Source organism: Ranitomeya variabilis, chromosome 2, assembly GCF_051348905.1.
Source record: "Ranitomeya variabilis isolate aRanVar5 chromosome 2, aRanVar5.hap1, whole genome shotgun sequence".
In the NCBI taxonomy this organism is placed as follows: Eukaryota; Metazoa; Chordata; class Amphibia; order Anura; family Dendrobatidae; genus Ranitomeya; species Ranitomeya variabilis.
In genome coordinates this window covers 117143430-117158947 of record NC_135233.1, presented here as the reverse complement: position 1 = coordinate 117158947, position 15518 = coordinate 117143430, and the positions used below count along the sequence as shown (strand labels likewise).

The 15518-nt window shown below is 45.1% G+C and overlaps 2 protein-coding genes across 2 annotated transcripts in view; both read left to right on the top strand.

The window, feature by feature from the left end:
- The window catches only part of LOC143804614 (DNA-directed RNA polymerase I subunit RPA2-like), a 391215-nt gene that overhangs the window by 66095 nt on the left and 309602 nt on the right, over positions 1–15518 (top strand).
- LOC143808918 (DNA-directed RNA polymerase I subunit RPA2-like) overlaps positions 1–15518 on the top strand; it is an 87117-nt gene that overhangs the window by 55075 nt on the left and 16524 nt on the right. The window contains 1 exon segment of the mRNA XM_077292097.1: positions 7959–8092. Coding sequence (XP_077148212.1) covers positions 7959–8092 — 134 coding nt within the window.

The window sequence follows — 15518 nt, the reverse complement described above, 5'->3', positions numbered from 1 at the left end:
AATCTCGGCTTATACTCGAGTATATACGGTAAATAATGTGTGTATGTGTGTATATATACAGCTTTAGCAAAAATTAAGAGACCACTGCAAAATGTTCAGTTTGTCTGATTTTTCTCTTTATAGGTATATTTTTGAGTAAAATGAAAATTGTCATTTTATTCTATAAACTACTGACAAAAAAGGTCTCCGAAGTTCCAAGCTCTAAATTTTGTATTTATTTTCTGAAAACGAGAAATGGTCAAAATAACAAAAAAAAAGACCTCAAATAATGCATTGAAAACAAGTTCATAATCATATAGGAACAACAATACTAATGTTATAACTCAGGAAGAGTTCAGAAATCAATATTTTGTGGACTAACCATGATTTTTGTTCACACATTTCATGCGTCTTGGCATGCTTTCCACCAGTCTTTCACACTGCTTTTGGGTGACCTTATGCCACTCCTGGTACCAAAATGTAAGAAGTTCTTCTTTGTTTGATGGCTTGTGACTATCCATCATCCTCTTGATTACATTCCATAGGTTTTCAATGGGGTTCAGGTCTGGAGATTGGATTGGCCATGACAGGGATTTGATGTGGTGGTCCTTCATCCACACCTTGATTGACCTAGCTGTGTGGCATGGCGCATTGCCCTGCCGGAAAAAACAGTCCTCAGAGTTGGGGAACATTGCCTGAGCAGGAGGAATCAACTGTTTTTCCAATTCCATCTTTGCTGAAGCTTCCCCAGATCATCACCGATCCTCCACCAAATTTCACAGTGGGTGCAAGACATTGTGGCTTGTACGCCTCTCCAGGTCTCCGTCTAACCATTAGACAACCAGGTGTTGGGCAAAGCTGAAAATTATACTCATCAGAGAAGATTACCTTACTCCAGTCCTCTATGGTCCAATCCTTATGGTCTTTGACAAACTTCAGCCTGGCTCTCCTTTGCTTCTCATTGATGAAATGCTTTTTTCTAGCTTTTCATGACTTGAGTCCTGCCTCTAGATACCTGTTATGAACTGTTCTTGCCGTGCACTTCACCCCAGCTGCCATATGCCATTCCTTTTGTAGGTCACTTGATGTCATCCTGCGGTTGATGAGTGACATTCGAATAAGATGATTGTCATCCCGGTCAGTGTAGAGTTGTTTTCACCCTCTGCCAGTCTTTAGCTTCGTTGTCCCCAATGTCTGCTGCTTGACCTTGTTGTAATGGACTGCCATGTTAGAAATTTTAACAATGGAGGCAACATGACTCTCACTGTGTCCCTCTGCTAGTAAAGCCAGAATTGAGCCCTTCTTTTCCTCACTCAAGACTTTTCTTTTCAACTCCGTTGGCATGGTTTAAAGTTCTTTTTCATTCCTGTTAGTTTTGGGATATTACTAGCACTTGTTTTGCCATCCAACTTGTCCTATTAAAAGAGGATTGTGAGCACCGCAGCAGTGTTTTTTATACTTTCCTTTGTTTAATAAGGTTTGGTTCAGGTGATCACCTAATCAGAAGCACGTTAAGGGTATGTGCACACGTTGCGGATTTGCTGCGGATCCGCAGCGTTTTTTGAGGTGCAGAAACGCTGCAGATCCACAATTGATTTACAGTACAATGTAAATCAATGAGAAAAAAAAAATGCTGTGCACACTTTGCGGAAAATCCGCTGCGGAAACGCTGCGGTTTAAAAGAAGTAGCATGTCACTTCTCTTTTGTGAATCTGCAGCGTTTTTGTACCCACTCCATTATAGAAAACCGAAGGGGTAAAAACCGCAGCAAATCCGCAAGAAAACCGCAGCAAAAACGCACAAAAAAGGCTGCGGAACCGCACAAAAAACCGCAGGTGCGTTTCCTGCCAGGAGAGACAGAATCAATGTAGATTGTGAGCCTTCGCGGGCAGGGCCCTCTCTCCTACTGTACCAGTTATGACTTGTATTGTTCAAGATTATTGTACTTGTTTTTATTATGTATACCCCTCCTCACTTGTAAAGCGCCATGGAATAAATGGCGCTATAACAATAAATAATAATAATAATAATAATCCGCACCAGAAATTCCTAAGCCTAATCCGCAACATGTGCACATAGCCTAAGTAGAATGAGGTGTACTCTGGTTGGAATTCAACTGACACTGGAATGGAATGGCTGTCAGACATGTAGAGAAGCTGATTTTTATAAAACTGTGCAGTGGTCTCTTAATTTTTGCCAGAGCGGTTTATATATTTATTATAATCACACATCAACAAGACCTCGATCATATATATCATAGCCAATAAAAGGGGATATAGAAAATGCCAAAAGCACAACACTTTTTAGAAAGGCTAAAATAGCAATTTTCATCATAATTAATATAAAAACACGAGTTGTATTGTATTTGATGAAAAATATAGGGGGGGGGAAAGTACAGGAAAAAAGGGGTGGGTATGACTGGGAATAAGAAGCGTTTAAGGCACAAGAGGAGTACACAGTATAATCATTTATATAAAATACAAATGGTAGTATGTGAATATCATAAAATTAATAGGTGTCAATAAAAGTTAGTAAACCATTATGATATAATATAACTGCTCAAGCTATGGAGGAGACCTGTGGACCATAAGTAGTAAAATTATAAAGTGAAAAATATCTAAATGTAGATGATGCACAGCCCATGATTGGATCAGAGCAGATATATAGGAAAGCAAATAACATGTGCAGCGCCCCAGAGTCCTGGTCGTTGCAGTAGCATGGTTCAGCCACTAAGGGGGGCCATGCTGCGTTCGATGGCACGGAAGGAGTTCTCTGAGCAGGTATCACAGTCACCAAAACATTTCACAGCTGGGCCTCCGGGGGGAGCTAAGGGTGCTATTCATTAGGCCACTCCCCACCATAGTGGGTAAACTGGGGGTCAGGCAGGAAGTTAGGGAGAACGCTGACGGGATTGAACGGAGCAACACCTGGTGGCAGAGGGTGTTGTGAAGGGAGAGACTGTAGGGTCTCTGCCAGGGGTGGGATCCTGGCAGAGGCTTGGCATGGAAAGAACGTAAAGGGACCGTGCCTGCTCAGCATAGCGGCGGTGCCCAAGGAAGGACTAAGAAGCGAGATAGATTGTGCTGAGTGAGAAACGAAATCAAGCGAAAGGAGATACCAGTGAGGGTTGTGCTGAAAGAGGCAGCACCTTACTGAGGCGCACTACCGGTGGCCGGAACGCCGAGGAGGTAAAGAGTTTCAAGCCATACCTCAGACCTACGGCAGGGCAGTTAGCTTGAGGCGGACTGTCTCACGCATCATCCAGGAAGGCAAAGGGGGGTACCAACAGGAGAGGGGCGCAGATAGAGTCCCGGAAGATCTCCGAGCCTCCCCGTCATACGGGTGCGTTCCTACCATAGTATCTGGAGGGACGAGGAAGATCATTGCGAATTAAGTTGTTGTGAGGGAACACGAGAAACAGACACAACAGTTGTGGGGTACTTTCCGTAAGCACAGCAGGGAAGGACTGCAACACATAGCGCTAGAAGGAAGGCACCGATTTCCACCTGCAAGGAGAGCTCTGGAAGTGCCATTGGACCGGCCGGACTTGCGCAGCCTGGTGAGCCGTATTCCGGACTGAGGACCCAGAGAGCTTCAGTAAAGAGGTAAAGAGACTGCAACCTGGTGTCCTCGTTATTTACCGCGCCCTGCACCCCACAACTGCACCGCTACAACATCACTTATTGCACCGGACGTCCCCCACGACAGACAGGGCCACGGACCGGGTCTAGCCACCGTGACAACCCCAGGACTGAGACCTAGAGGCCCGGCTCCGGGTACCCCTCGGCCCTGCGGCGGTGTGGGGGCGCTCCAACTTGGCGTCACGAACAGGATCTACTTAAGCCTGAAGAATCAGGTCATGTGTGCCTAGAGACTGTGATTTATTGTGTGTGGACTGAACTTTATCGCAAGACTGTGTGCTGTGCCAGTTGCCGCCAAAATCCGCCGCCATTGCAGCGCTGAGGAGAGCGCAGGAAGAGAAGAAGGGCGTGGAGTGGGCGTAGACGAGCTGGAGCGCGCGAAGAATAATGGCCGCCCAGTCTAAGTATTTTTGTGTCTTGAGGACGTGCCCGTCAACCGCCGAGGTCCGCCTCTTGATTCTGGCCGGAGGGTGGAGACCATGGGGACGGGGCCGCCCGCGAAAGAGACCGCGGGAAAACGACCTAGAAGAAGGAAAAAAGATGGCGGCATCCAGAGCACCAGGCGGAACTGATCCGGCGCGGCCTGAAGATATACAGCCTGAGGTAACCTCAGGGGCGCCCACACTGCGGGGTTCGACTTCAACGAGGCCACCGATGGGACGACCCCCCCCGCCGATGTCCGCGGAGTGTGCGGCTGCAGCCGAGACCCGGCAGCTGGCACGCCGCCTGAAGCATGACGCCCGTGTGCTGGCGCGGATGGGGCAACCCACAGAAATCCGCCTGTCCCCAGTGTCCCCTGCTTCTGCTCACCTGGCCGCGTCCGAGGATGCACCACCGACGCCGGGCTTAAAAATAATTCCGGATGCGGAACATTACCGGCGCCTGACGGCAGCCTGGCGGAGCCGGTCCCAGCCCGCCGAGCCGATGGACCTGATAAGCCCCCCCGAGATCCCACCGTCACACTGGGGTGTGGTGGTGGCCTTTAACTCCCAGCATGGACAGGGGATAATCCAAGAGATCGGGGAGCCACTACAAGTTCGCGTGGAAAGGACAGAGGTGGAGCTGAGCAGCGGGAGATTCGACTGTAACTTGGAGCCAGGTGATGCTGTCACCTACACACGGTGGAGGAGGGCCGTGGGTGAAACAGGGTGGATAGCCCGCGGCGTGCAGCGGTGTGTTGCTTTCCAGGCTGCTGCAGGGGTACCGGAAGACGATACCCCGGCGAAGAAAACTGCAGAGCCCGGTCCCGCGGAACCACCAGAGGATCGACATCATCGTGCCCCGGGGGAACGCATACAGTTGCCGACAGCCAGGATCTCCCAGCGAGGGATTCTGGCCCTGCTAGGACCGGAGCGACGCCCTGGCTCATCAGAACGATCTGTGGGATTGGTGAGGCCAGAAAGAAGACCCCCTGCTGCATCCCGACGGTAAAAGTGATGTTATTAATGAAAAATGTAAATAGTTAACTGTTCATTCCTTTAACTGTTCCTGTTTGCTGCTAAACCCGTCTATAGTTAAAGGTGACCCCTTTGTTGATCCGGGGTCACTGTTGTTTTCCTGAAGTTTATACAGTTTTAAAAAAGAGAACTGCAGAAATCATGAACTGCGCATGATTCAAACTTTCCCTTGTAAATAGTTTGCACTTTCTTAAAGGTGCTCCCTACTGGTTTTAGTCAAAAGACACTTTGCGAAGAAACCGTTCCTACTGGTCCTAGTTAAAGACACTTTGTGAAGATACCGGACCGGAACTTTGCATGAGACTGGTAGGCTGAGAAGACGAGCTACCTCAGAGAGACCTGGTCCCCTCTTAAAGGGGATGTGAAGAATTGTACTTGAAAGCGATACTGTTACAGAACAGTAATGTGGTAATGATGCCTTAAAAAGAAAATGTAACTGTTTTACATGCCGAGTTATATGTGTTGAATTTGTTAAAATGTGAAATTTGAATAATGTTTTGAAGACAGGAAAGATGCAGAGAGCCCGTAGGGGTAGAAGTAGAGGTCTGCATAGTTGAAAGTAAGAGAAGTAATAATGAGGGTGAGGATAGAAGGTAAACCCTGCGTCCCCATTGAAAAGTTACTTTATTGCTAAGGACAGAGAGTGAACCCGTAGGGGTTAGAGAGTGAGTCCTTAAAGGGGCCGAGTAGAGCTGGCTCAGAGTTCTTCAACCGAAAGGAATGTTATGTCTATACTGTGTATAGTAGCGAAAGGCAGTAGGCCCTGGCTGAACAGGGCGGTCCTGTAGAAGAAAGGAGAGGCAGTAGGTCTGGTGCCGTAGGGACAGGCGGTCCTGCAGGTTCACAAGAAGGAGAATGTAAAGTTGAAATGCCTTATAATGTGATTATAGGAAGGCCTTTGATAGACTAAGAGTGTGAGTTTCTTAAAGGCAATGTTAAGTTATTATTTCAAAAATTGCACTAAATAGAATACCCGGTTGGGTAACAGAAGTTATTTATACTCTGTAAATTATAAGGTTAATTATGTTTGTAACGTTACAAGTGTCCTCACCTCCCATAAAGGGAAGCCTACTTAAGTATACTTATTGTTATTTGCACTCAACAAAATTGTATGTCTTTTTGCTAACCTGTATTGTTGTTTTTCTTCCCAGTCCCGGAGTACTGTGTTTAACCAGGGGGGAGTGCAGCGCCCCAGAGTCCTGGTCGTTGCAGTAGCATGGTTCAGCCACTAAGGGGGGCCATGCTGCGTTCGATGGCACGGAAGGAGTTCTCTGAGCAGGTATCACAGTCACCAATACATTTCACAGCTGGGCCTCCGGGGGGAGCTAAGGGTGCTATTCATTAGGCCACTCCCCACCATAGTGGGTAAACTGGGGGTCAGGCAGGAAGTTAGGGAGAACGCTGACGGGATTGAACGGAGCAACACCTGGTGGCAGAGGGTGTTGTGAAGGGAGAGACTGTAGGGTCTCTGCCAGGGGTGGGATCCTGGCAGAGGCTTGGCATGGAAAGAACGTAAAGGGACCGTGCCTGCTCAGCATAGCGGCGGTGCCCAAGGAAGGACTAAGAAGCGAGATAGATTGTGCTGAGTGAGAAACGAAATCAAGCGAAAGGAGATACCAGTGAGGGTTGTGCTGAAAGAGGCAGCACCTTACTGAGGCGCACTACCGGTGGCCGGAACGCCGAGGAGGTAAAGAGTTTCAAGCCATACCTCAGACCTACGGCAGGGCAGTTAGCTTGAGGCGGACTGTCTCACGCATCACCCAGGAAGGCAAAGGGGGGTACCAACAGGAGAGGGGCGCAGATAGAGTCCCGGAAGATCTCCGAGCCTCCCCGTCATACGGGTGCGTTCCTACCATAGTATCTGGAGGGACGAGGAAGATCATTGCGAATTAAGTTGTTGTGAGGGAACACGAGAAACAGACACAACAGTTGTGGGGTACTTTCCGTAAGCACAGCAGGGAAGGACTGCAACACATAGCGCTAGAAGGAAGGCACCGATTTCCACCTGCAAGGAGAGCTCTGGAAGTGCCATTGGACCGGCCGGACTTGCGCAGCCTGGTGAGCCGTATTCCGGACTGAGGACCCAGAGAGCTTCAGTAAAGAGGTAAAGAGACTGCAACCTGGTGTCCTCGTTATTTACCGCGCCCTGCACCCCACAACTGCACCGCTACAACATCACTTATTGCACCGGACGTCCCCCACGACAGACAGGGCCACGGACCGGGTCTAGCCACCGTGACAACCCCAGGACTGAGACCTAGAGGCCCGGCTCCGGGTACCCCTCGGCCCTGCGGCGGTGTGGGGGCGCTCCACATGCGTAAACATATAATAGAGACCACCATGTAATTCTCATAATATTTACCAATAGAGCCAAGGATCCACCACACCCGATACGCGTATCGCTATGGAAAGCTTCGTCTAGGGGTGAAAGCAACCTGGGCTTCCATAACACCTCAGCAGCGCCACAGGCTGATCGCCTCCATGCTATGCCGCATTGATGCAGTAATTGATGCAAAAGGAGCCCCGACCAAGTACTGAGTGCATTTACTGAACATACATTTCAGTAGGCCAACATTTCGGATTTTGAAATCATTTTTCAAACTGGTGTCCTAAAGTATTCTAATTTACTGAGATAGTGACTTTTGGGTTTTCATTGGCTGTAAGCCATAATCATCAACATTAACAGAAATAAACACTTGAAATAGATCACTATCTATCTATCTATCTATCTATCTATATCTCAGCCAGTACAATACAAATCCAAAAGAGGTAAAGTATGTGCTGAGCAGAATGGGTTTGCAGATGGTTGGGCAGTGGTGCGCTCAATAATGGCTTAGATGTTTGGATGGAATCTTCTAAACATTCATGGTTTTTCTTCCAGGAATCACTCCGGTTGATGGGATTCCTGGAAAAACTTTTCCAGATTGTTACCCGGTCATGTTGGATGGAGCAATGGTGGGCTGGGTGGAGAAAGATTTGGCTCCAAATGTTGTCCATACACTTCGAAATTTTAAGGTAATACTTCTTGTGGCGAATATCTGACGTCTGAGACAGTGACTGCAGGGTGTAATCCTCCTCACCCTCTAGTGTTACTCGCCCTCATTTTCCTGCTGTCTGCTTTGATACCCTTTAAGATCACGTTGAACAAAAGCTATTTTTCCTTAGGGTCACCAGCTCAAGTGTCCATTTTTTGCTCCTATTTTATTCCTGCTGCTTTCCAGAGTAGTCAGTTTTGAGATGTACAGTTCATTATTAACAATTACGCTTTACTTGCCCTCCCAAGGTCGTCCTCTTTGTCTTCCGCTGCCCAGGTCTCTGGTGTTTTCATGCCGATGTAGCTGCAGTCAATCACTACAGATGTCAAAGCTGCTGAGAGGTCTTGAGCTCAGTGTTTGGGATTTGGACGTCACTGCCACAACCAGAGACCAGAGCAGCAGCGGAGACACATCGCAAGACCCCAGGATAGGAAGAAACACATTTTATTTTGTTGGAATTTTTTTTTGTTTGTTGAAAAACCAAACTTTGCAAAAAAGGAAAATATTTCTGAAAGGGGACAACCTTTAATCAGAAAAAACTTCCCATGAAAGAGGTTTTCTAAGATTCTTAATATTCAAGGGGAGTTTGCAGCAAAAAAAGGCCAGTGATTGGCTGAGAGGTCACATAATGGATTGGATGTCATTCTTTTCAGCAGCACTAGGGGGCACCAGAGTGGGAGCTGTTGTGTGGATGTTGACTTTTTTAATTTTTGGAACATTTCCTACTCTTTACCAATGTCTAAAGTATCCCATGAAACAGTGAATCTGTGAATGCTGAGCTCTTTATTACCCCACCCACACCACTAATTGGCAGCTTTCTGTCTATGCACAGTGAACACAAAGCTGCCAATCAGTGGTGTGGACGGGATTAGACCGCGCTCGGCATTCAGAATTGCTAGATCTGCAGCAGGGAAAACTGGATTTATCAAAACTACATCAAGCAGCCCAGTCAGTGACACATTGCAAGTATCTGGTCTATCCTTACATCACGCTGCTCTCAGATTACACTGTGAAAACCTGCTGACAGATTCCCTTCAATGAAACAATTTTTCTTTTTGGGCTGTTTTTTGTTTAGTTTTTTTCCTTCTAAGAATACATAACTTAAAAAAAACAACAACTTTTCATCAACGTAATCCTATAGGACTTCTCTTTTTTGTGGGATAAGTTGCAGGTTTGAATGATCACATTCACTTTACCATGTGATGTAAAGGGGAGAAAATATCCAGTTGTGAAATGTGGAGGAAAAGCGCAATTCTGCAATTAGTTTTTGGATCTCGTGTTTACAGCATTCATTGTGGTATCAAATACCTCATAACCTGGTTCTCCAGGTCCTTTATTTTATTATTTTAGTAAGTTAAAAATATGAACTTTTCCTTATTGTTTACACTTTATTATGTGTTAAATTATTTTATATATTGAGAGATTGGACTTTTGCGGATGCAACAATAACAAATATGCTTCTTTTCCCTTTTAGTTTATCTGCATTTTGGACTTGTCACAAGGGTGCCCCACCACGCTCATGCCACTCACAGATTAACAGCAGCAATTAAGCGGTTAAACGGGAGCAATTAGAATTGGCTCCAACTGCTGCCATTAAAGGCAGGTTCTGGCTGTGTAACGCTGCCAGCATCGGCCGTGTAAGACCGGACTCCTCACCCAAACCCTTTAAATCGTGTGGTTCGCTACTCACAGTCCCTTCTCAATTACTATATTGCACCTTGCTAAAATAAAAGCAGCCTGTTCTCCCCTCTGGTGCTGGCACCGGTCCAGCCATGTCAGTGCTGGATCTCCCATGACATGGTTTTGTCACGTGACCTCTGCAGCCAATCAGTGGCCACTGATGGTCCTCTTCACTGTCGCGTCCTTTAGACATAACTGACATCCAGATGAAGTCACCGCTGCTGCTGCTCTCTCGCCCCCTCCAGATGTCAGTTACAGCCAAAGGAAGTGACAGTGAAGAGGGAAGAGGTCCATCAGCAGCTCCTGATTGTCGGTGCCGGGTCTCCCTGCAGCCATTGCTGGATCGGTGCTGACACCAGAGGACAGAACAGGCTGTCTTTATTAGAACATGGGGAAATATAGTAATTGAGAAGCCATTGTCTGAGTAGCAGGCACCTCCTTTAACCCCTTCACCCCCAAGGGTGGTTTGCACGTTAATGACCGGGCCAATTTTTACAATTCTGACCACTGTCCCTTTATGAGGCTATAACTCTGGAACGCTTTGACGGATCTTGGCGATTCTGACATTGTTTTCTCATGACATATTGTACTTCATGTTAGTGGTAAAATTTATTCGATATAACTTGCGTTTATTTGTGAAAAAAATGGAAATTTGGCGAAAATTTTGAAAATTTTGCAATTTTCCAACTTTGAATTTTTATGCCCTTAAATCACAGACATATGTCACGCAAAATACTTAATAAGTAACATTTCCCACATGTCTACTTTACATCAGTACAATTTTGGAACCAAAATTTTTTTTTGTGACGGAGTTATAAGGGTTAAAAGTTGACCAGCAATTTCTCATTTTTACAACACCATTTTTTTTTAGGGACCACATCTCATTTGAAGTCATTTTGAGGGGTCTATATGATAGAAAATACTCAAGTGTGACACCATTCTAAAAACTGCACCCCTCAAGGTGCTCAAAACCACATTCAAGAAGTTTATTAACCCTTCAGGTGTTTCACAGGAATTTTTGGAATGTTTAAATAAAAATGAACATTTAACTTTTTTTCACACAAAATTTATTTCAGCTCCAATTTGTTTTATTTTACCAAGGGTAACAGGAGAAAATGGACCCCCAAAGTTGTTGTACAATTTGTCCTGAGTACGCTGATACCCCATATGTGGGGGTAAACCACTGTTTGGGCGTATGGCAGAGCTCGGAAGGAAAGGAGCGCCATTTGACTTTTCAATGCAAAATTGACTGGAATTGAGATGGGACGCCATGTTGCGTTTGGAGAGCCCCTGATGTGCCTAAACACTGAAACCCCCTACAAGTGACACCATTTTGGAAAGTAGACCCCCTAAGGAACTTATCTTGATGTGTGGTGAGCACTTTGACCCACCAAGTGCTTCACAGAAGTTTATAATGCAGAGCCGTAAAAATAAAAAATCATATTTTTTCACAAAAATGATCTTTTCGCCCCCAATTTTTTATTTTCCCAAGGGTAAGAGAAGAAATTGTACCCCAAAAAATGTTGGACAATTTGTCCTGAGTACGCTGATACCCCATATGTGGGTGTAAACCATTGTTTGGGCGCATGGCAGAGCTTGGAAGGGAAGGAGCGCCATTTGACTTTTCAATGCAAAATTGACTGGAATTGAGATGGGACGCCATGTTGCGTTTAGAGAGCCCCTGATGTGCCTAAACATTGAAACTCCCTACAAGTGACACCATTTTGGAAAGTAGACCCCCTAAGGAACTTATCTAGATGTGTGGTGAGCACTTTGACCCACCAAGTGCTTCACAGAAGTTTATAATGCAGAGCCGTAAAAATAAAAAATCATATTTTTTCACAAAAATGATCTTTTCGCCCCCAATTTTTTATTTTCCCAAGGGTAAGAGAAGAAATTGGACCCCAAAAAATGTTGGCCAATTTGTCCTGAGTACGCTGATACCCCATATGTGGGTGTAAACCATTGTTTGGGCGCATGGCAGAGCTTGGAAGGGAAGGAGCGCCATTTGACTTTTCAATGCAAAATTGACTGGAATTGAGATGGGACGCCATGTTGCGTTTGGAGAGCCCCTGATGTGCCTAAACATTGAAACTCCCTACAAGTGACACCTTTTTGGAAAGTAGACCCCCTAAGGAACTTATCTAGATGTGTGGTGAGCACTTTGACCCACCAAGTGCTTCACGGAAGTTTATAATGCAGAGCCGTAAAAATAAAAAATCATATTTTTTCACAAAAATGATCTTTTCGCCCCCAATTTTTTATTTTCCCAAGGGTAAGAGAAGAAATTGGACCCCAAAAAATGTTGGCCAATTTGTCCTGAGTACGCTGATACCCCATATGTGGGTGTAAACCATTGTTTGGGCGCATGGCAGAGCTTGGAAGGGAAGGAGCGCCATTTGACTTTTCAATGCAAAATTGACTGGAATTGAGATGGGACGCCATGTTGCGTTTGGAGAGCCCCTGATGTGCCTAAACATTGAAACTCCCTACAAGTGACACCATTTTGGAAAGTAGACCCCCTAAGGAACTTATCTAGATGTGTGGTGAGCACTTTGACCCACCAAGTGCTTCACAGAAGTTTATAATGCAGAGCCGTAAAAATAAAAAATCATATTTTTTCACAAAAATGATTTTTGCCCCCAATTTTTTATTTTCCCAAGGGTAAGAGAAGAAATTGGACCCCAAAAAATGTTGGCCAATTTGTCCTGAGTACGCTGATACCCCATATGTGGGTGTAAACCATTGTTTGGGCGCATGGCAGAGCTTGGAAGGGAAGGAGCGCCATTTGACTTTTCAATGCAAAATTGACTGGAATTGAGATGGGACGCCATGTTGCGTTTGGAGAGCCCCTGATGTGCCTAAACATTGAAACTCCCTACAAGTGACACCATTTTGGAAAGTAGACCCCCTAAGGATCTTATCTAGATGTGTTTTGAGAGCTTTGAACCCCCAAGTGTTTCACTACAGATTATAACGCAGAGCCGTGAAAATAATTTTTATTTTTTTTCTCAAAAATGATTTTTTAGCACCCAGCTTTGTATTTTTACAAGGGTAACAGAATAAATTGGACCCCAAAATTTGTTTTCCAATTTGTCCTGAGTACGCTGATACCCCATATGTGGGGGGGGAACCACTGTTTGGGCGCATGACAGAGCTCGGAAGGGAAGGAGCGCCATTTGGAATGCAGACTTAAATGGATTGGTCAGCAGCCGTCACGTTGCATTTGCAGAGCCCCTGATGTACCCAAACAGTACAAACCCCCCACAAGTGACCCCATATTGGAAACTAGACCTCCCAAGGAACTTATCTAGATGTGTTTTGAGAACTTTGAACCCCCAAGTGTTTCACTAAAGTTTATAGCGCAAAGCCGTGAAAATAAAAATTCTTTTTTTTTTTTCACAAAAATGATTTTTTAGCCCCCAGTTTTGTATTTTCACAAGGGTAACAGGATAAATTAGACCCCAAAAGTTGTTGTCCAATTTGTCCTGAGTACGCTGATACCCCATATGTGGGGGGGAACCACTGTTTGGGTGCATGACAGAGCTCGGAAGGGAAGGAGCGCCATTTGGAATGCAGCCTTAAATGGATTGGTCTGCAGGCGTCACGTTGCATTTGCAGAGCCCCTGATGTACCCAAACAGTACAAACCCCCCACAAGTGACCCCATATTGGAAAATAGACCTCCCAAGGAACTTATCTAGATGTGTTGTGAGAACTTTGAACCCCCAAGTGTTTCACTACAGTTTATAACGCAGAGCCGTGAAAATAAAACATCTTTTTTTTTCCCACAAAAATGATTTTTAGCCCCCCAAATTTTTATTTTCCTAAGGATAACAAGAGAACTTGGACCCCAGAAGTTGTTGTTCAATTTGTCCCGAGTACGCTGATAACACATATGTTGGGGTAAACCCCTTTTTGGGCGCACGGGAGAGCTCGGAAGGGAAGGAGCACTGTTTTACTTTTTCAACGCAGAATTGGCTGGAATTGAGATTGGACGCCATGTCGCGCTTGGAGAGCCCCTGATGTGCCTGGACAGTGGAAACTCCCCAATTCTACCTGAAACCCTAACCCAAACACACCCCTAACCCTAATCCCAACGGTAACCCTAACCACACCCCTAGCCCTGACACACCCATAATTCTAATCCCAACCCTAATCCAAACGTAAATGTAATCCAAACCCTAACCCTAACTTTACCTCCAACCCTAGCCCTAACCCTAACCCTAACCCTACCCCTAACCCTAACCCTAAACGTGACTGAAATACGTGGCACTGAAATACGTGGCACTGAAATACGTGGCACTGAAATACGTGGCACTGAAATACGTGGCACTGAAATACGTGGCACTGAAATACGTGATACGTGGCACTTAAATACGTGGCACTGAAACACGTGGCACTGAAATACGTGATACGTGGCACTGAAATACGTGGCACTGAAATACGTGGCACTGAAATACGTGGCACTGAAATACGTGGCACTGAAATATGTGATACGTGGCACTGAAATACGTGGCACTGAAATACGTGGCACTGAAATACGTGGCACTGAAATACGTGGCACTGAAATACGTGATACGTGGCACTTAAATACGTGGCACTGAAATACGTGGCACTGAAATACGTGGCACTGAAATACGTGGCACTGAAATACGTGGCACTATGACTGTCAGAAAATGTTCATTAAACGGTTAGGGGTGAGGTTAGGGGTAGAGTTAGGGTTAGGGTTTGGATCCCTTTATCACCTTGATGGTGGTGGGTGGCTTTTCAGTGTGTTTTCTGTTTTTTTTCGATAAAAATGCATGCGTTTTTAACGCAAACAAACGCATGTGCTTAAAAACGCAAGAAAATACTGCAGGTTGTATTTCTGAAAATGAACGCATGCAGAAAAAAACCGCATGCGTTTGAAAACGCGACCAAACGCGTACAAAAAAAACGCATGCGTTTTCAATGTTAAATATAGGGAAAAAACGCATGCGTTTTTTTGTGCAAAAAACGCTGCAGACAAAAACGCAAGTGTGAAACCAGCGACGCTTTTTATAGCAAAAAAGTTTTTGCGTCTCCACATTTTGAGACCTATAATTTTTCCACATTTTGCTCCACAGAGTCATGTGAGGTCTTGTTTTTTGCGGGACGAGTTGACGTTTTTATTGGTAACATTTTCGGACACGTGACCATTTTTGATCGCTTTTTATTCCGATTTTTGTGAGGCAGAATGACCAAAAACCTGCTATTCATGAATTTCTTTTGGGAGAGGCGTTTATACCGTTCCGCGTTTGGTAAAATTGATAAAGCAGTTTTATTCGTCGGGTCAGTACGATTACAGCGATATCTCATTTATATCATTTTTTTATGTTTTGGCGCTTTTATACGATAAAAACTAAAATATAGAAAAAATAATTATTTTGGTATCGCTTTATTCTCAGGACTATAACTTTTTTATTTTTTTGCTGATGATGCTGTATGGCGGCTTGTTTTTTGCGGGACAAGATGACGTTTTCAGCGGTACCATGGATATTTATATCAGTCTTTTTGATCGTGTGTTATTCCACTTTTTGTTCGGCGGTATGGTAATAAAGCGTTGTTTTTTGCCTCGTTTTTTTTTTTTTTTTCTTACGGTGTTTACTGAAGGGGTTAACTAGTGGGGCAGTTTTATAGGTTGGGTCGTTACGGACGCGGCGATACTAAATATGTGTACTTTTATTGTTTTGTTTTTTTTATTTA